The sequence below is a fragment of the Rousettus aegyptiacus genome, unplaced genomic scaffold (genome assembly GCF_014176215.1).
Source record: "Rousettus aegyptiacus isolate mRouAeg1 unplaced genomic scaffold, mRouAeg1.p scaffold_m13_p_17, whole genome shotgun sequence".
NCBI lineage: Eukaryota > Metazoa > Chordata > Mammalia > Chiroptera > Pteropodidae > Rousettus > Rousettus aegyptiacus.
This window is the reverse complement of record NW_023416292.1, coordinates 1,007,998-1,028,431: the sequence shown is the minus strand read 5'-3', so window position 1 is coordinate 1,028,431 and position 20,434 is coordinate 1,007,998. Positions and strand designations below refer to the sequence as shown.

The following is a 20,434-nucleotide window of genomic DNA, read 5'->3' as shown; positions in this document are numbered from 1 at the left end:
TTCAGGGACCGGAAGCTCTTGTCTAGAGGAACTTCCGGGAGGAGTCGCAATAGAGGGCCGCTGACGTGGAGGCAACCGAAGGGCCGCAGGGAGTGGCAGGGCTCGGACTGGGAGACCGGAGCCTTAGACCTGAAGGATGCTAACCAAATTCGAGACCAAGAGCGCGCGGGTCAAAGGTAGTAGAGGAAAAAGTGAGGGGTAGGGGGTGGGGGGACACAGTGGCTGAATGTCAGGGCTGGCGCTGTCATGGGGGAAGAGAGAAATTAGACCTGTGGGCCTAATTGGACCCACGGAACGAACCCAAAGGAAGATAGGCAGGAGGGAGTTTAGATCTGGCAGGCGGCTCTCCAGCTCGCTTTTCTTTGGCGTGTCCTCGGAGTTTGTTGTACCTATAATGGTTTCCACACCTCGGGAGATCCTTTAGGTCCCTTCCCCATTCTTTCCCTTTCCTTCCTTTCCTGGGGCCTGTATTCTCTACTTTTATTCCTCTGCCCCCAAGGCCCTGTTCCCTGTTGGCTTTTTGATGACCGTGTTGTAGGGAACGTCCCTGGGGATTGAGTCGCAACCTCCGTCATTCGCATCCAAGTACATAACGTTTTTGGAAAGGAACACTGGTTACCTCGCTTAAGGAGGCCTTGGTGCACCGGATCAACATCCAGTGACTCCACTGGGCTTTATTTCTTATCTGGAGATAGGACATTTAGGCCTGTAACCCCAGTAAAGTCTGTATTGTTTGTGTTTTAAATCTAAAATTTAAATTTAACTAGGCATTTTTATTTCCTAAATATGGCAACTCTAGAGTTTGAGTATCAGTGGATGGGAGTGGAGGGCAAATGACTGAAATTGCAGCAGTAGTTTTTTAGAATGGTAAAGGCAGAGAAGTAAGGTCTTCTGTGATTTGGAAAAAATATATATCGTGAACATTTACTAAGATGCTGCTTAGCAAAGTGGTTGGGAACTTGGCACTTGGAGTCATATGAGCTTGGCTTTGGAATGCTCAAACATCCGTTAGCAAGGTGTATGACCTTGAGTGACTTACTTAACATTTCTAAATCTCTAGTTCTTTATCTGTAAAATGTAAATAGTTAATGTTCTCTTGTAGTGAGAATTAAAATGGGAAAGTGTATTAAAAGTGCTTGTTATAGTGCTTGGCATAGACCCAGCTCAAAAACCGGAGGCCATTTTTAATGTGAGAATAGATTTTGAGCAGTTTCTAAGTCTCGTGGGAATCTTGATCATGAAGAGTACCATTAAGAATTCCCGGATGGTTGTCACGGGCCTTTATAATCTTTGTGTTTTCTCTTCTCCTGATTTCTTATTGGGCAATAAAAGAAGGAAAATGGGGGGAAAAAGGTGTCAGTATATTTGAGAGTTAATATCTATTAATGAGTGTTTTTATGTATCGTAAAGAAAAAGTAAACAACCTAACGGAAAAATAGTTTAGAAGAAGAAATGTAGATGTTCAATAAATAAATGAAAATATTACATGACTCACTAGAATTAAAGATATATTTTTTAAATAAAGATGAGAATATCTTTATTTTTTGGTATTAGATTAATAAAATAAACAAAACAATAACCGATAACATCCCATGTTGGCCAGTGTCTGCAAATGGATACTTTCAGGAAATGTATATTTATATATTTGTTTTGCAGTCAGATAATAACCAAAATGTCAAATGCACATACCGTGTTCTTGAACAATCCCACTTCCAGGTCTTTAGCCTAAAGCAGTAGTAATGCAAATAGGCTGTATGTTGAAGTATCTCCTTGTTGCCCTATTTTCAGCTGGAAAAGTTAGGAAAAAGATTTAATGCCTGTTAGTAAAATAATTTTAAGATGGCGCATTTGTACCTTGCAGTTGTTAAAAAGAATGAGGTTTTGTTTGTATATACTTAAATGTAATGAGATCCACGCCATATAGTTAAGCGATAAAAGAAGTTTGCAAGAAAACATTATAATCTTATCATTATTTTCGTAAAATAATATGGTCTGCATTAAAAATTTGAAAGAATACACTCCAAACTTTTGACAGTTTTTACTTTCTTAAAGTTCCATTTCCAGTCATGATAGAGTGACAGAGACCAGATTTACCTTCCTACCTTAAACAGCTGCACAACTGAACAAAATGTATAAAGCGAAGGTGTTCAGACATTGGATGACAGGTAGTGCAGGAGTGCTTCTTGAGAAAAGGGAAATAAACAGCATGAATCCTATGATTGTTTTTAGCTTACCACCTGGGTAGAGTTTCCAAGCTGCAGTACAGGGAGTGGGAAGAGCTCCATGGTCTCACTGAGGAGATAGAGTTTAGAGTTCAGGGAAGCCATGACAGAATTGCTGGGCAAAATACCAGAGAAGAGGGAGCTGCTCAGAGAACACTGGAGAGTTCTGCTGGGGATCCTGTCACATGAATTCACATGAATTCTAATGCTAATCTCATTAATGTGAAGAAAGGACCCAAGTCCTGGGAAAGAACCATTGGAGAAGGTGGACACTCCCTGGAGGTAGGACTGGGAATAATTCGTGTTCCTACTAGTCAGGATGGAAAGACCTTCTAATACTACAAGGCATCGTACAGAGACCTCAGAAGCATATTGCCTTAATAGTGGTACTAAATTAGACCTACTCTAAAGGCTGCTGTGGACCCACCCTAACAAAACTTAAAAAGCAAGCCTTGAAAGGACCAACTGATTCCAAGTAACTTAACTGCAAATTAAAGCAAACCCCAAACATATTTAATGAAACATAATAAAAATCCAGCACCTTATAACTTAAATTCACATTGTTTGGCATCCAGTGAATGAACGAATTAACCTAGGGTTAACCTAACTGTTCCTTTTTCTTATCAGAATGGACAGGAAGGTGACATTGTTGGGCTTACTTCATTCATTGGATCATTCTCTGTTTTTTTTTTTTTTTTTTTTCCAGGGCTCAGTTTTCACCCCAAAAGACCCTGGATCCTGACCAGTTTACACAATGGGGTCATCCAGTTATGGGACTATCGGATGTGTACCCTCATTGACAAGTTTGATGAACATGATGGTAAGATAATAGTTTCTAGGAGGAAGTTAAAAAAAATAGAAGTATTTATTGTCCTCTAGAGTAGTTTAAGCCTTGTTTGACATTGCTTCCTTTAGGTTTAAAGAATAGGGTAGAACTGAAGATCCTGAATAAGAATCACCTTAGCAATTAGGAAGCATAGCTCTCTTTGACATATATTGTCTGCCTTCTTCCCCAGGTCCAGTGCGAGGCATTGACTTTCATAAGCAGCAGCCACTGTTTGTCTCTGGAGGAGATGACTATAAGATTAAGGTACAGAGAGTCTGTCATTACTGGGAATAAAACACAGAGGATATGGAGTTTGCAAATTGTGGAAGGAACTGAAAAACAGTACATCTTATTCATACAGAGCTCAGGCTTTTGACAACGTTATTCAGAGCACTTATCCAGCAACATTTATTGAATGTTTACTATGTACCAGACACTGTTTTATTTTTTGGGAATATGAAATGGTCTCTGTTCTCGAGGAGCTTTTCTTCTCATAGAAGAGATAAATATATACTCAAATAATAGTTGCGTAGTTTAATAAGTGATACAATAGAAAGATAACGAAAGTGAAATAGGGAAGGGCAATGCAGGTACAAAAACAAAAAGGTATGAGGTAGCTGGATACATCCGAGAACCTATAATTGTTTTTGTGTGGGTAAAATCTGGAGAAATGGAGAGAAAAAGGGCCAGATCACGAAGTTTGCAGTGTTCAGGATTTTGTATGTTATACAGATAACAAAGAACCATTAAAGGGGTTTAAGTAGAGGAGTGATAATCAGATTAACACATTTTTTAAAAATTACTTGGGTGGTAGTATAGAGAAAGACTGAATGAATTGGGCAAGACGACGCAGATACCAATTAGAAACTGTAGAGATGAGTAGAGCCTGAGCTTAAGCAGTAGCATTCCAAATGGAGAGAAAGATAGATGTAAGCGCTTAAGGAAATGAATCAGTAAGTCTGTTCCATGGGTGTGATGATAAGGGAAAATAAATGAGATTACTTTATCTCAGGCTTCTTCTAGCTTAGGTCACTGGAAGGAAGGGGTACCATTAACTAGGAAAGGAAAAACAAGAGGAGGTACAGTTTTCTGGAGTAGAGGAGGATGGTATCTCAGTCTGTTTGGGCTACTATAACAAAAAAGATGCCTTATAAACAACACGAATTTATTTATCACAGTTCTAGAGGCTGGAGGTCCAAGATCAGGGTGCCAGCATGGTCAGTGTTTGGTGAAGATCCCCTTCCATGCTGCAGATGGTTGACTTCTCACTCTGTACTCACTTGAGGGCAAGAGATCTCTGGTGCCTCTCTTATAAGGACACTAATCCCATTCCTGAGGGCTCCACCCTTAGGGACACCTCTCGAATACCTCATCTCCTAATTTCATCACCTTGGGAATTAGGATTTCAACATAAATTTTGAAGAGGACACAAACATTCATTCCATACCAGATGGGTAGTAATTACCATCTTGACTCTGATTAGTTTGGGTTACCCGAGGGACAGTCTAGTGGAGATATGTCTGCACTGGAAATATATTTGGGAGTTGCCATCTTGAAGGAGGGAGCCAAAACAGAAGTAGTTAGTACATATCACTCAGGATTATGTTGAATGAAAAAACAAACTTATTTAAAAGAGAAAGTAGAGCTAGTATAGGAAAGAAGAGGCTGAGAGGTTGAAGATGAATCAAGAGGGAGAAGCAAAAGCCTTTTGGACACCAAGGAAGGAGAGAATTTTGGAAAGGAGAAAGTAGTCAAAATAAGATATGAAGACCAAGTAACCTTGTATTGCTTAATCTGTGGGCATTAGTGATCTTAGCACTTTAATATGAAGTGAGGAAGCATAGACAGAATAGAGGCTCCCCCCCCCCCTTTAATTTTCCCCCAACACACACACACACACACACAAAATTCTACCCCTGACCTATGGATGTTGCCGTTTCCCCTTAAGAACTGGGTCTGTGAAGGCAGGGTGTCTTCTCCCACATGCTCGCAGCGAGCACCCGGCGCCTGGGGCACCCGGGGCCAGGTGCACCCAGGGGCCTGGTGCCCCTGAGACCTGGTGCACCTGAGACCTGGTGCACCTGGGGTATGGTCCGCGACTCCACCTGGAGCGTGAATCCAGGAGCTTCTTTGTAAAGCAGACATGCTAACCACTACACTATGGAGCCACCCCAGGTATTTCTTTTAAGAAGCTCGACTGTGATAAAGGCAAAAGCTGGAGCCAGAGACTTTGCACCTATATTTAAAAAAATCAAAATTTGTTCTGTTTACTTCCACAAAGTTTTTCCAAAATGATTAATATGTTTAAAAAGGAGTTACCTTCCCCTTATGTGAAATGTCCAGAGTAGGCAAATTTATAAAGCAGAAGGCAGATTATTGGTTGCTTAGGGTCGGGAAGAAATCTGAAGTGACTACCAGTGGGTTGGGGTGATAAATAGTTCTCAAATTGATTGTGGTGGTTACATAACTATGAATGTATTAAAAACCATTGAATTCTATACTTTAAATTGGTGAATTATATGGGATTTGAATTATATCTAAAGGGATGTTTCAGCTAGCAGATAGATATGTAGTGCTATCATGCTTTGGTTTTATATTTCTCTCATAAAAGGGGGATTATCATATTGTTTGCTATATCCAAATTTACAAAGAGTAAGATAGGAAACCCAGCAAATGGTCAGAGTCTACAAAACCCTATAGTTCTTTAAGAATTCAGAGTTCCGGAGTTTGATAGAGGACTGTAAAGGAGTCAAGATGATTTGAAGTTAGATATATGAAAATTCAAATCAATGAACTTTATAAGGAGAAAAAAGACTACAGAATAGTATTTATGATTTGACCTAATTTTTGTGTGAAGGTCCTACTCTGCTGTATATGTGCTATTTATTTATAGATTATTCAACAGATGAAGGTGGGTATTGGCATACTTTCACTTTTCATGTTATTACTTTTTCTACACATACCTGTTGGGCACCTACTAAGTGTTAGCCACTGTATTATGTGCTAGGGGTATAGTGTTGAGCATCATGGATAAGGATCCTGCCTTTAGGAAGCTTATATTCTTATTTGGACAATCATAGTTTTGGGTTGTTTGAATTTGTTATGGAAAATGCTGTTACTTTTTAAATGTAATTTACAAAAGAAAATTAAAAATTTTTAAAGTAAAAGAAAAGAAAGAATAGTAACAAAGTGGCCCAGAGAGATTATAAACAAGTATTAAATGTTAAAAATGCATATAACTTCTCATTTTTGTACTTTGAGCGGGGTGGGGGTTTGGATGGGGAGCATGGGTTATCTTACATTTATGGTTCTGATTTTAGTGCCTTCCTCAGTTGTGCCCACTGATGCCTGATAGTTGACTCAACTTTATTTCTGAATGTGATGTTTCTCTGCTTTGCTCGACCATTAACAGAGCATGTAGTATTTTCTATAGTAATGAGTTAAAGTTTGTTTACATGGTAGATTAGTAGAGATCATGAATGTTTGGCATCATTTGCCACCAAGTTAAGAGTCTAAGAGAAGATGATATCATGTTATATTATTGTTTCCTTGGGAGTTATGGTATCTGTCCTTTTTTTATCCTGAGCAAAGATGATAGCTAAAGCACTAAGAATCTGTATTCAAGCTGAGAATGCAGTTACTCAGTAGAAAGAATTCCAAGTTAAGCCTGGATAAGCATCTTGTGTTATATTATATTTTTTAAAGTTTTATTTATTTATTTTTAAAATTGAGTTCAGCTTTTTATTGAACGTATTACAAAAGAGGCTTAGTCAAAAAAGACCAAAGCCCATGTCATCATTGGACTCCTCAGATTCTTCTTTCTTTGCTTCTACTTTCTTCTCCTCAGCTAGGACAGCAGCAGTGGAGGGGGCAGGACCTCCTGCTGGTGCAGCACCAGCTGCTGGAGCAGGTCCACCAGCCCCTACATTGCAGATGAGGCTCCCAATGTTGACATTGGCCAGAGCCTTTGCAAACAAACCTGGCCAGAAAGGTTCAATGTTTACACTGCTGCTTTAATGAGGGCATTGATTTTATCCTCCATGACTATCACCTCATCGTCATGCAGTATGAGGGCCAAGTAGATGCACATGAGCTCTGAGATGGAAGCCATAGTGCAGGCGGTGCTGGGTGAGCGCTGCCGGGCGTGGAGCTAGTTGCCGGATCAAGTGAGGGCCTCACCTCAACGTGGTCTTAGCTTCCTCAGAAGGACTGAGCACCTTGTCTCATATTATTAAATAGAGATGGTTTCTCCCCAAAGAAAGGAAAAACCTTTTCCATAGCTTTAGCTGTAGGTTTTCCCTAGCCTTGCCTTTTTTCCTCCACACATGCTATTTAGATAACTTACATTTTCATTCTTGTTCTTTTTCCCTGCAACCTCAAACGAGATTCCTTATCACAGTTCCCACTTATTTAGAAATGCCCAAATATAAATCCAAACTTGTTTACTGAGAAATCCCAGCCTTTTAGAGTCTTAAGATCCTCAGGTCCTATTCCTTAGCTGTACTTCCCTCTTTGCAGGTTTGGAATTACAAGCTTCGGCGTTGTCTCTTCACATTGCTTGGGCACTTAGACTACATCCGCACCACGTTTTTTCATCATGTAAGTAGCCATGGTGCCTCTAGTTTTATAATATTCTTCATTTTTCCTGTAGGAATCATCTTGTACCTCAAGAACCCATGCTTTGATAACAATTATGTTATCAGAGTGGGTCTTCTAGGATCTATGTAGTGTTGACCTTCCTGCTTTGTTTCCTTCTGTTAAAAAAAAAAAGCACTCAGGGTTATATTGAATAAATCAGAAGCAGCATTCCCTTTATTAATATAGTTGAGATGTTGGACAATGGAATGCTCCCTCCAAAGAGAGAAGTGGTTACAGGAGTCTGAAAGAATACTTTGGTTAAATGTCAAACCCTTTATCTGGAATATCTTTCAGGAATACCCTTGGATTCTGAGTGCCTCAGATGATCAGACCATCCGAGTATGGAACTGGCAGTCTAGAACCTGTGTCTGGTAAAGCAATGGACAGAGGGTTCAAAAAGTGTCCTCATTCTTCCTAATGTTTTTGTCATCACCTTCTCTTTAGAACAGTCATCTCCCTTCTCTAATGGGCAGTGTTTGCTGATAATAACTACTGATTGTATCTGTACAATGCTTTTACATACAGAATGATAAATATAGAAGCAATTTCATAAGTAGTGTATGAATCTGGATTTTCTGATAATTACTTACCAAAGAAAGGTCATATAGCTAGGCTTTTAGAACAAAACTTCTAGCTGGTTTTCACTTCTGTTTCTGTGAAACCTGAGTCAAGGTACAGACCTCTGTCTTGCTATGTGTTTGGATCTCAAGCTTTCCATGAAAATGAAACGACCATTTAAGAGGAATATTCTACTAAAATACAACAGATAGTTTCTAGTACAAATTACTAAGATTCCGTTTATTTTGACACTTTAATATATTTTCAAGAAGAATGGTACAGTCTCAGTTCTCTTAAAATTAGTAATATTAAACACTAAAGCATTAGAGGTAAAAAGAGAGCTATTAGAACAGCTGACCTTGCTTTTATGAGTTCAGAATTGTTAGGATGACTTGCCTTTGCCTCAGAAAAGGTATAATTAGATCTGCACCTGTCGAATATGGAGAATATTATTTAGTGTGTAGGAGTCTGTTGATTCCTTTCTCTAATTTGGCATTGTCTTTCTTTTTTCTTCTTCCAGTGTTTTAACGGGGCACAACCATTATGTAATGTGTGCTCAGTTCCACCCTTCAGAAGACCTAGTTGTATCAGCTAGCCTGGACCAGACTGTGCGTGTTTGGGATATTTCTGGTGAGCTGCCCAAGTTCAGGGGACAGCCTAGTCAAGTTTGCTGCAGAACTGCAATTGCTTAAAGTAGTGAGGGTAGTTGACTTAGAACGTGAAAATGTAGAATATTCTGTTCCCATATGATAGCATCTTTGTTTCTGAGGGTATTAAATCTGCTTGATGATTTCTCATGTTAGGTATTTCCTTAAAAGAGTGGTTGCTCCAGAAAGTTCATTTGATTTTAGAAAGTTTCACTTTTTAGTTAGATCAATTTTAGTTAAAATCTATATACTATTGGCAGTATTTGATTAAGAATTAAGCTTTCTAATAAAATAAAATAAAATAAATTTTTGACAAACAAATTTGGGGAATGAATTAGTATAGGGAAATAGGACTCTTGGACCCTGTGGCCTCATTTAGAAATAAGAAAATCTCTCTTTTATATTTCTTCTAACATGAGGAGCATGGGAAGGTGTGAGTGTGTATGTGTGTGGGGGGGTGTTTGTCCAGAATACCTTATAATATTAGGATAGACTTCTAGGACCAGAAATTAAAATAACTTGTAGATTTTTGGATAGTTAGAATATTCCCTCCTTTCACAGCTTATATATCTTGATTTTGTGATTGTATTTAAATGTTTAGTGCTGTATAGAGAGCTGACAAGTTGCTAACCAGGAAATTTAAATACAGAAGCTATGAGATTGAAATGCTGGAGAAATGAAAAATGCTTTGCTGAGAGTCGGAATAGGGAAATGCAACTCTAAATGCTCTTATTCTCTGCCCAGTTAAGTTTACTTGTCACCTGCCGAATCATCTCTGTTCGTTACCTAGAAATTGTTGGAGATTGGGTTCTCTGAAAGGTCATTGGCTAGACTATAAAACAGTATTTTCATTCTATTAAAGGAAGGTCCCCTCATAGGTCCTTACCTAGTTCTACGGTAATAAAGGAGTCACCCATTTGTATTGTATGGCCGAAGTGATAACTTTTCCCCAACTCCTTTGTGGCATGGTGGGCTGGGGAAGTGTGATCTTGCTGTTCCTACAAGCTGTTAATGAACAGCAAGTCGAAAATTTGTGGATTCGTGGGTGCAGCATTTGGAATGTTAAGATAGCAGTTGTTTAAGATTCATGTAGCATAGAAACTAGCCAAAGGGAATATGAAGACAGTCAGCGAATAGAACCTCTAGAGCATATGATGGGTGTTTGCACTTTTCAGAGATTCTGAATTAGAAGGGAGTGGTATAAACAAAGTTGTACTGGAGATAGGGCAGTTGGACCTTCTTCAGCTAGAACTTTTGCCATTGCAGTTTTTTTGTCAGACTGGCTAGGTGTTTTGAAGTACACCCAGATGTGACCAGTCATGCCAGCAGGAGGAGTTAGGCACAGGAGTTAGGAGCCTGTGCCGCTCCTCACTGCTTGTACAAGGGAGCTTATTATTCATTCTCCCAGTAACCTATCTATGGCTTTTCATGGGTTTTTAATATGCACACATTCAGAGCACCCTCTCTATCTCAGAATGTAGGAGTTGGATCCTAGCTTATGTTGATAATTACCCTAGATGATCAGGGGTAATTATTTAGAATAGCTTTTCCTAACTGGGTTCTTGAGAGAATTAAGACTACTCAAATACTTTGACCGTTTTCTCAGTTCTAAGAATGGTGCTCCACTAATGCCATTCTAGGTCATAAAGAAGTTAATTTGTTACATGCATAAACTGATGCTTTGATCATTAGGGCTTAAGTCTTTCCTGGAGCACTGGGTTGAGAAGGGCTTTATACTGCTCTACTCTAAGAGTTTATGCCACCTGATGGTAACCGCACGGCATTTTCCCTATAATGGCTAAAGCAATTTTGGGCAGTCAGGTGGATGGATTCTCATTGGTGATCATGAAATGCTTAAGGCAAGACGAAATCCTTTTTTTCCTTTTTGTGACAGGAGAACATCTTTGCATCAGTATTAAGGGTCTTAAATCAGAGAAGAGAGGGAGAGAGTATGACCCCAATTGGGGTTTATACTTGCTTTTGAATGTGTGAAATGCAAGCGTTACTATACTATGTAGTAACGTTGTAATTGCTATACTTAGTATCTCTGATATTGAAAAATCTGTGTTAACTGCTACTCTAATGTTATAATTTCTGTACCACTTTTAAGTGTTTTTCTCTACTTAAAACTCTTGATTTCCAAAACTCTTTAACCAAAGTAGAAGGGGATGCTTTGGTATTAACCAAATGGAAGGAGCTTTGGGGTTAGACTTTTACATGTATTCTTTCCTTTTCTAGAAGTAAGCATACTCTTTTTAGCAATTATTTTTGCCTGAGTTCCAATAAGTCTGAACATAGGAAGAGGAATTAGCTTTCAGGTCTATTAAGGCCTTTTCCAGGAAAGGAATAATTAGTTGTGAGTCAGAGAATAAATACGCTCACATTTAGAGAACTGGTGAAAATTCTAGTTTTTCTGAGTGTCTGAAAGGAGATACTCTGAACCAGGGAAGCAATAAGAAATCTTTAATGGAAAACCTGTATTCTTCATACCTCTCCCATGAGAATTGAGCCCCATGGGGCTTAGCGTAACCTGAACCTTTTGTGTTAGCCTGTCAAAAAATATTTGGTTAAAAGAGAATGTATTTATAACCTAGATATCAAAGATAGATTGCTTTTTTACTATGAGCTTCTAAGTAAATTGAAATTATCTTAAATGTGCTTACACCTTTGCATGTCAAGCCCATGTAATTCAGTTCTAATCTCTGAAATGACAACTTAAAAAGTATTAATTTGCTGCCAACTCCTGTCCTCATCTCTCTGTCTCTTTTCACTACTTCCCTTGGTCTCCAGTGGGAGGCATGCGTCAAACTGGTCCATTCTGAGAGTGTCCTGTCCTCCCTCTGGATTTGAGTAGCTGCTGTAGAAATTTTCCATCTGTTGTTCACTCCTAGTGAGTGGATTGTCAAAGGCTCAAATATTTCTTCTCTAAGTATCTTTTCACTGCCTGTCACTATTCATCTATCTGTTTTTGCCCTTCCCTTTTTCCTGGATCGTTATAAGCAAGTGCAACAAAGGCTTCCATTCTATTGTACAGCTTTCCCTTTTACTGTGTTTGTTGAAGCTTATTGGAGTTGAAGTTCCTCACAGTGTTCTGTCTTTGTATCTTTCTTTGAATCTGTTTGGTGCCCCAGAGTCATTAGAAAAAGTTGACACATCACAATTAAAGGGACAAGCGAGATAAGTGAAAGGAGGCACCCCTGTAATAATGTATTTATGAAGCTTTGGGAGAATGCCGTTTTTTTTATTTTGTTTTGTTTTGTTTTTAAAGCATCAGCTTTATTTCTCTCTAACTATTGGTTACATGCTTATCTTGGACAGGGTCAAAATAATTAAAACTGTCATATCCTTTTAAGTACTTCTCCAATGCTCTTATTTAGTGCCACTATAATAAAAAATATAATTTTAATACAGTAAAGGTAAATATTATCATTAAATTTAATGTTTGTATTTTCTTACAGATGCTAAAATTTAGGCTTAAAACTAAGTTTTATTTTCAATGATAGCTTTTATTTTTTTCTCCATTATAGATTTTTGTTTTTTGTTTTTTTGGTTTTGTTTTGTTTCGGTTTTTTTTTTTTTTTTTTTTTTTTTTACAAATGCCAGGAATTTCATTTTCTTCTTTGCCCCTCAAATACTTCAAAAAATAGTATTTTAGTTCTGATCCTATAATCTCATCTATAAACTGGTATGCCTGTCTCAAAGATTATCAGAATCAAATCATATAACATGTCAGAGTGCTTTGAAGACCACGAAGTTCTTTTCAAATGTGAGGTAGTATTGTTATCATAATTTTGATTCTGACCATAGCAAAATAGTTAGCTTTTAAAGATAATTGTAGTTTTGCCATAAATTTGGGTCCTGTACAAATAAAACTCTTATCCTTGTGTCTTTTTTTTCCGTTCTTTTCAAATTATGGGCTAATTCCTCCCAATGAAACCAGCCTCCAAAAGTTTTAATGGCAAAATACACGTATTCAGATCTATTATCAGCATTTTAAGCAAGAGCTTCAAAGGACATGACAGTCTTAACTATTTTGTTCCCTGACCAAGAGTCAAGTAGAAGACATGAGTACACTTTTTGTGTAGTTTATAGTATCTTCCACCAAATAGCCATTTTATATTTAATAGGTCTAGTTTCCTTAACTCCTTTACAACTTCCCCATGAGTCACCTAAAAGCTTCTAGTTATAGAAACACTGAGCTGTGGCCTCCCCAAGTGGCTTTTCCTTGAAAATCCTTCAAGATGATGGAAGAAAAGTTGCTATAGATTTCTTAAGGTTGAAAGTGGAAAAGTGGAAATTGAATGTTTACGTTTTGAGGCCACATTTCAGGAACACTGACGAATAGAAATGGTCAAGTAGACAATTCTTAAGGTGAAGTTTCTTGAAGAAGTTAGCTGTGTCGGAAGTTTAGATCGTCCTTCTCTGGAGAGAAATCCCAGTAGTGGGTCTATTAAGTGTTAAAGAAGCAAAAAAGAAGATAGTAAACATTTTTAGAAAGAAATGCTTTTGAGTCTCTCTACGTTCTTCAGTCTCTCAAAATGTTTCTCCTTTTTCTCTAATGTTAGTCTGTCACTGTACCTTTCTGTGTTTCTGTTACTGTGCTCTTTTTGGTAACATGTTTATATCTTTTATCCCACTCTTTACCCCTTCAAAGGTCTAAGGAAAAAAAACTTGTCCCCTGGTGCCGTGGAGTCAGATGTGAGAGGAATAACTGGGGTAGATCTGTTTGGAACTACTGATGCAGTTGTGAAGCATGTACTGGAGGTAGTTATCTTCTTAACCATTGGCTGAATATGGGCTCTTCTCTGGGGAAACAGTGATAGTATATTGTTCATTCCTTCAAGAAAGGTTTATGCAGTGCTTAGGCACTGTTTTGAAACACTGGAAATAGAATAGTGGGTGAGCCAACAGAAATGAAGCTTATATGCCATCTCAGAGAGAGTCATGTTACCTTATAAACATAGTGGGAAGAGAGTTAGAAAGCTGCCATAGACTCCATCACCATCCCAAAGCAGAGCCCATTATCAAGCCTTTTGTAAGGGAGGAGTGGGGGAGAATTTAATGAAAGGTACTGAGAACCAACTAACCAACCATGTATAAGTAACTCTCATGCATAGTAGGAATATACAAAAGCATAAGACAGGAAATAGATTTTTTAAAAATATCTAATTTAATCCTTATAGCTATTCATTGAAATAGACATTACTAACCTAATTTTACTGAAATGAGATTTAAAAATAGAGATTTAAAAAAATTAAGTGGTTTACCAAAGTCCATGTTTATCTTATAAATGGATATAAACTTAGATCTGTCTGACTCCAAAACCTACATGCTTTTCACCACATGTTATCTCAAAAAATACTGCTAATTTGAAACTTCCTTATTCATGATTATATCACAATACAAAGAACAACTACATAAATAGGGTATAATATATCTTAAAATTATCAGTACTTAAACTTTTTGGTCTGAGGACCTCTTATACTCTTAAAACTTATTGAGTACCCCAAAGTTTTTGTTAATATGGGTTATATCTGTCAGTTTTTATCATATTTGAAATTAAAACCAAGAACTTTTTAAAACATGAAATATATAAGCACTCATTCCTTTAGCCATTAAAAGCAGTGACATCATCATATGTCATATGTTCTCTGGAAAATGCTACACTCATGAGAAAATAAGAGTAAAAAAGCAAATAATGTCTTAGTTTAGTTTCTCAACTATACTTTGAGAATTTCTTTATTAAGTTATAAAATTGGTCTTTATTCTTGAGATGTTATAATTAGTTGGAGAAATTTATAAATAGATAAGTAACAAATAAGACAGTATATTCCAAATACAAATGAAGTAGGAGAACTCTCAGAATTTGGAGGTAATATTGGATAGATTGACATAGTAACTCTCATGTTCAAATCTTAGAGCAGCATAGTCCCTGAAGAGTAAAATCAGAGACATCTTTTATAACTATCAGAGTGGTCCATTGGTTTGCTTTGGGTAATGGACATAAGCCATTTTAGAAGAACCACTTTTTTCCCCCACAGGGTCATGATCGCGGGGTAAACTGGGCTGCCTTCCACCCTACTATGCCCCTTATTGTATCTGGGGCTGATGACCGTCAAGTGAAGATTTGGCGCATGAATGGTGAGTGAACAGTGACGGTATCATCATGTCTAAAAAATTGACTGCTGGCCAGCACAATGAAATAGCCAGGTCTTCTGAACTTCGTGACCATTTTTCTACCTTAGGTGGTTATGCTAATCCTGGGAGCGTAAAAATTGCCTCATTTCCTGTTTTTTCTTGGCATGTTGATTTTGAGGAGTATGAACATAGTGAAGAATAGGAATTCATTTACTCAACACATTTATTGAGTACCTACATTGTTCAAGGCTCTGGAGATAAAACAGTTACTAAAATAAAATTCTTACCATATAGAGTTTACGTTGTAAACTCTAGTGACAAATAAGTCTGGGTAAGGGGATAAAGAATGATGGAGAAGAGGTACCATAATTGGTAGGAGGGCCAAAGCAAAGAAACAATTAAATATGTAAAGATTCAAAGGCTTAAATAAACAAAATTACCCTATTAGAAGTTGCTAATTTATCACTTTGTGGTAATACCTAGCATTTGGTTAGATGATGTCATAATTCCAAATCTGAAACTTAAAGTAGTAGGGAGTTGTGATGACCTAATTCTTTTTTGTCCTTCAGAATCAAAGGCATGGGAGGTTGATACTTGCCGGGGCCATTACAACAATGTGTCTTGTGCTGTCTTCCACCCTCGCCAAGAGTTGATCCTCAGCAATTCTGAGGATAAGAGTATCCGAGTCTGGGATATGTCTAAGCGGTAAGGAGGTTAAGATTTCGTGGGACCAAACCCAAGGGAAACCCCTTTTTCTTTCTTACTTTCTCTTTTTAAAAATTAGATTAGAATACTTCTGTTAGTTTATCATCATCTTCAGCATGCAGAAATTTGAAGCATATACAGGCATAACTCAGAGATACTGTGGGTTCAGTTTCAGACCACTGCAATCCAGTAAATAGAGCAATACAGTAAGTCATATGAATTTTTTGGTTTCCCAGTGCATACAGAAGTTATGTTAACTCTCATATGAGCCTATTGGAAAAATGATGCCCATAGACTTACTTGACACAGGGTTGCCACACACCTTCAATTTGTAAAAAACACAGTATCTGCAAAGCACAATACAGCAAAGCTTGGTAAAATGAGATATACCTGTATTATGAAAACTTTTGAAGAGGTCTAGAGATCAGCCAACATTTACAGATTTTTCAATAAATAGAAATCTGCATGTGTATTTTTTCTTTAAATTTAAGCATGTTCTAATGTAGCCAGAGAAATAAGTTGAAATGAAAGTAGCATAGTAGAAAATTATGGATGGAGGAAATTGAAATATCAAAATAATAATCAGTTTTGGAGTTTCCTCTTTCTGTTTTTTGGTAGAATTTATCATGATTGCCTTTACTTAGGATAATGCAGTATACTGTCCCTGATTTAAATCAGCATACTGGCTTACCACGCAATACTCTTGTATATGATAAGCAGAAGACTTCTTAGAAATTTTTTTGTGCACCTTTTGTTTTCCTAGGACTGGGGTTCAGACCTTCCGCAGGGACCACGATCGTTTCTGGGTCCTAGCTGCCCACCCCAACCTTAACCTATTTGCAGCAGGTAAAGGCCGTATCTTCTCTTTTTTTTCTTGTTTTAGTTCAAAGTTTATAAGACTTGAGAGTGATTCTCTATTAACTTTTTCTCCAGTAAATGCATAGTAGGATGACAAGGAGAAATGGAATCCTCAGAGCCACATAACGAGGCTTTTCTTCTTTTTCCCCTTTACCGTCTTGGAGTAGTATTCTTTTGGTGTTCTTTTTCCACCAAAAACCACTTAACCATAAAGCCTATTAGTTCCTAGGAGACTTAGGGAGCTAATACTAGACACTTGGAGTGAAAAATGCTTTGGAGAAAAGTTAAGCAAAAGTAAGGGAGATAGAGACAGATGAATGTGAGAACCGCTACTTCATATTGGGTGTTCAGAAATGTGCAGGGGATGACAAATGCATCGACAGTGGGAACAGCAAATGCGAAGACCATGCTGTGAGGGATGCTGAGCATGTTTGAGGAACATGCCAGTTAGGAGCACAGTGAGTAAGGGGCTAAGTAAAGGAAGGTGAGACCAGGCCAGATTATGCAATTTACTCTGATCGGAAAGCCATTGGAAGTGACATCTGGTTTATGTGTGAAGAGTAGGCTAGAGGACAAAAGTCTAAAGTTTCTCCAAGGATAGGTGATGCCAGGGAAAAAGCAAAACATTTTGAAAAAACAGAACCACAAAGGCTTTTAAAACTAGTATCCATTTGTTTAGCAAGTATTTTTATGTTCTTATAAGCTAGAGACTGAGGAAGGATGGAAATTGTAATTTCTGCCTTCAGAGAGCTCATGACATAGTGGAGGTGATAGACCTACACAGTTAAACTCTAGGGTGATAAGTGCTATGATGGAGGCTTGTACAAAGTGTTAGAACACAGAGGAAAGCACGTCTAAATGTGGCAGTGTGATAGAGTACAGCAGGTCTTCAAATAACATCATTTGGTTCAGTTTCATTTTGTTATAATGTTGAGATGCCATAGGAACTTAACTCTTGTTTATATCAATTACCCTACGGTAAAATTGGTTTCATTATATGGTTTCGCTTAAACTTGCAGAACCTACCCACTAATTAAGTGAGGACTTACTGTATTAAAGGATTCACGGAAATTTATATGAATAAAGATTCCAAGAATCATGATAATTTAGGCAAATAAAGGATGCATTTAGATGTCTTCTATTTGTTTTTAGCATATATAGATAATCCTTGTCCTGTGTATCTCCTGTTTTTAGCTTGCTCTCTTGCCTAACTAATTCTTTCCTCTCTTCTCCCTGTGTCCCAGGCCATGATGGCGGCATGATTGTGTTTAAACTGGAACGGGAACGGCCAGCCTATGCTGTTCATGGCAATATGCTGTATTATGTCAAAGATCGATTCTTACGTCAGTTGGATTTCAATAGCTCTAAAGATGTAGCTGTGATGCAGCTGCGGAGGTAAATCAGACTTGTTTTTCCCCCCAAACCCTCTCTGTCACCATGATATATGCACAAATCATACTGTGTTCTTTTAACAACATTTTGGATCTCATCTCCTGTCGCAGATCAAGCCCCCAATGGCCAAAGCTGCTCATTTTAAAGCTCAGGAACATGGTGGGCAAGGAGGTGGCCCTGAGGGGAAGGGAAATTCCCCTGTTGAGAATGGTAGTGACTCTGTGGAGAGGAAATTATCCTGCCACAGCTCTTCAGGTCTCTTACAATCTAGAGAAAGCTTCCTGGTAGAGAATAGTCCAACTTGGTGATAGGCCCTTTTGCCTTTTGCATTTCTATAACTCATTTTTCCTTTCCAGCAAAATACACGCAACTTTAAACCAGAAATATGTCTCTGGAAACTCTTTAACTCTGAAGATATGATATGATAACCTCCGGGATGCCTGGCAAAAGGAACTGTCCTCTTAGAAAGCCAGCTGCATCAGCATGCTGAAACATTCATTGTGCAAACTTTGGCATGCGGGTTTGATAATCACTCTCTAGCATGACTATAATAAAAAGATGGTTTTATGTGAACACTTCAAGGGATATGAGAAATTAGCCAGAGACATCACATCATGTTACTCTGTGTCATTTATGTGTAGGAATTTGTACATATAAGAACCAATTCCACTCACTATAGTAAATGTTAACCCTACCTTCTGTTGAATAATTTAACTTGTACTAGAGTTGCATTTTAAAGACTGTTTATGTAAAGCTGAGATAGAGAAATCCCCAAACCTTAAGGGAAGGAAGAAAATAGATGCAATATTTATTTATTTTTTTCCTAATTGTAGAAGTGACAAGCATATGTGTAAAGATTAAATAAGTAGGAGGTATAGGAATAATTCCTTTTTTGTATTCTTTATGCCTCTTTCCTTTTTTTTCCCTCTAAATATTTCTAGTGGTTCCAAGTTTCCAGTATTCAATATGTCATATAATCCAGCAGAAAATGCAGTCCTACTATGTACAGTAAGTAACCATGGAGTCCTTTTAGGGCCTTCCCATTTCCTGTAGGTCTTTTTCTCATGCTTTTGAAATCTCTAATGTATTCTTAGAAGCTATTTAATGGTCATTTTGAGAGAGCTAACACAGAAAACAGAGGCTCACACTCAGTAGGTTTTAGTTGTCATAAACATGTTAAGGGTTTGTGAACCTATGTCTTTCTTAAGGCTGATATCTTCTAAACTTAATGAAGCATTAAGATGAATGACTCAAATCATTAAAAGTAATTCGAGAGAATGTTTAGGACTATATCTTAGGTAAAAACAATGCTTACCTTGATCCCTCTGGGCAAAAACAGAGCTGATTTTGAGAGGGATTTCTTTCAGTTCAGTTGCCTTCAGGATCATCAAATAGCCTTTCTCATTTCTTGCCTTACAATTCAAAAAAGAAATGACATTCTATTTTTAGAGCCCTGGATGCCAAATTAAAAATAATGACAACCTGTCTTTCCCTTTATGACTTCTAGTGTTGGTGATCCCCGCCCCTTTTCAATATCTAGTAGTTCCACATTTGCCCCCTGGCCTTTTTTTAAATGTCTTTTCTTTGATGCCTTTTTCCCCCCTTCAAACAGACTTTCAAGTTGTTGAGTATATTTAGGTGGGGCACTAGAATATTGAGGTTTTAGTCTGTTTATTTGTGAAATAGAGAGTGATCCTAGCTTTCATTCAAATAATATCTGCATATTTGGAGGATAAAATAGAGATGGGAATGATGAGTTCCTTGGCAATGAGCCCTATTTGTTTTAGCTGTGGAGATACTCAAATGCCATCTGGGTGAAGGGTGAGAAAAGTATAGTTTCATGTTGTTGTCTGTGTAATTGTACTGTTTTCTCTGTCAGAATAAACTGGTATCTTGCGTGCCTCTCACTAACAGTTTAATTTCTTCCTTCTACAGAGAGCCAGCAATTTAGAGAATAGTACCTATGACCTGTACACCATCCCCAAGGATGCCGATTCCCAGAATCCTGATGGTACATGTTCTATTTGTCTACCCAACTCTGCTTCCACCTCTCCTTCCCCACATCATCACTCCTCTTTGAATTTTTCACATTCCTTCCCCAGGCTGTGGCTACATCACTCAAGTCTATGGCAGGTGCTGCTGACAATTGCATCAGAGGCGACCATGGTGTGAAATATTCATGTTCCGCCTCCATTTTATTACTCCAGTTAGATATATATATTTTATAATTTGGTTATTAGAAACTCTCCAATTTCTTTTTCAGCGCAGCATGTTATCCTAGTTTATTGTCAGTTGATATGACTTTCACCCTGGTAATTTCATTTATTTAAAAATGTGGTTCCAATCTTGCAGTGTTTCATCCTGGCAGTAGGGATTTATGCTCTCCCATCCACATCCAGATCCAATTTGCTTTCTTTTGCATGTCAAAAAGATGGAGCTGATAACAGCCT

General features: G+C 37.8%; 1 protein-coding gene and 1 pseudogene across 5 annotated transcripts in view; one reads left to right on the top strand and one right to left on the bottom strand.

Annotated features, from left to right (window-relative positions):
- Window positions 1-25: 25 nt before the first annotated feature.
- The window catches only part of COPA (COPI coat complex subunit alpha), a 40,963-nt gene continuing 20,554 nt past the window's right edge, over window positions 26-20,434 (top strand). For 4 of the 5 annotated variants that reach the window (XM_016139533.2, XM_016139524.2, XM_016139514.2 and 1 more), the window contains exons 1-13: window positions 26-176; window positions 2,929-3,042; window positions 3,239-3,312; window positions 7,567-7,647; window positions 7,981-8,057; window positions 8,765-8,874; window positions 13,546-13,655; window positions 14,933-15,032; window positions 15,599-15,734; window positions 16,498-16,580; window positions 17,837-17,987; window positions 18,926-18,992; window positions 19,920-19,995. In XM_016139533.2, the coding sequence (XP_015995019.1) occupies window positions 137-176; window positions 2,929-3,042; window positions 3,239-3,312; window positions 7,567-7,647; window positions 7,981-8,057; window positions 8,765-8,874; window positions 13,546-13,655; window positions 14,933-15,032; window positions 15,599-15,734; window positions 16,498-16,580; window positions 17,837-17,987; window positions 18,926-18,992; window positions 19,920-19,995 (1,219 nt within the window). In that variant the 5' untranslated portion in view covers window positions 26-136. Of the gene's footprint in view, window positions 177-2,384; window positions 2,505-2,928; window positions 3,043-3,238; window positions 3,313-7,566; window positions 7,648-7,980; window positions 8,058-8,764; window positions 8,875-13,545; window positions 13,656-14,932; window positions 15,033-15,598; window positions 15,735-16,497; window positions 16,581-17,836; window positions 17,988-18,925; window positions 18,993-19,919; window positions 19,996-20,434 lie in introns of those variants that run through there. The other variant, XM_036235303.1, reaches the window with a different exon arrangement.
- LOC107508042 lies at window positions 6,819-7,159 on the bottom strand (annotated as a pseudogene).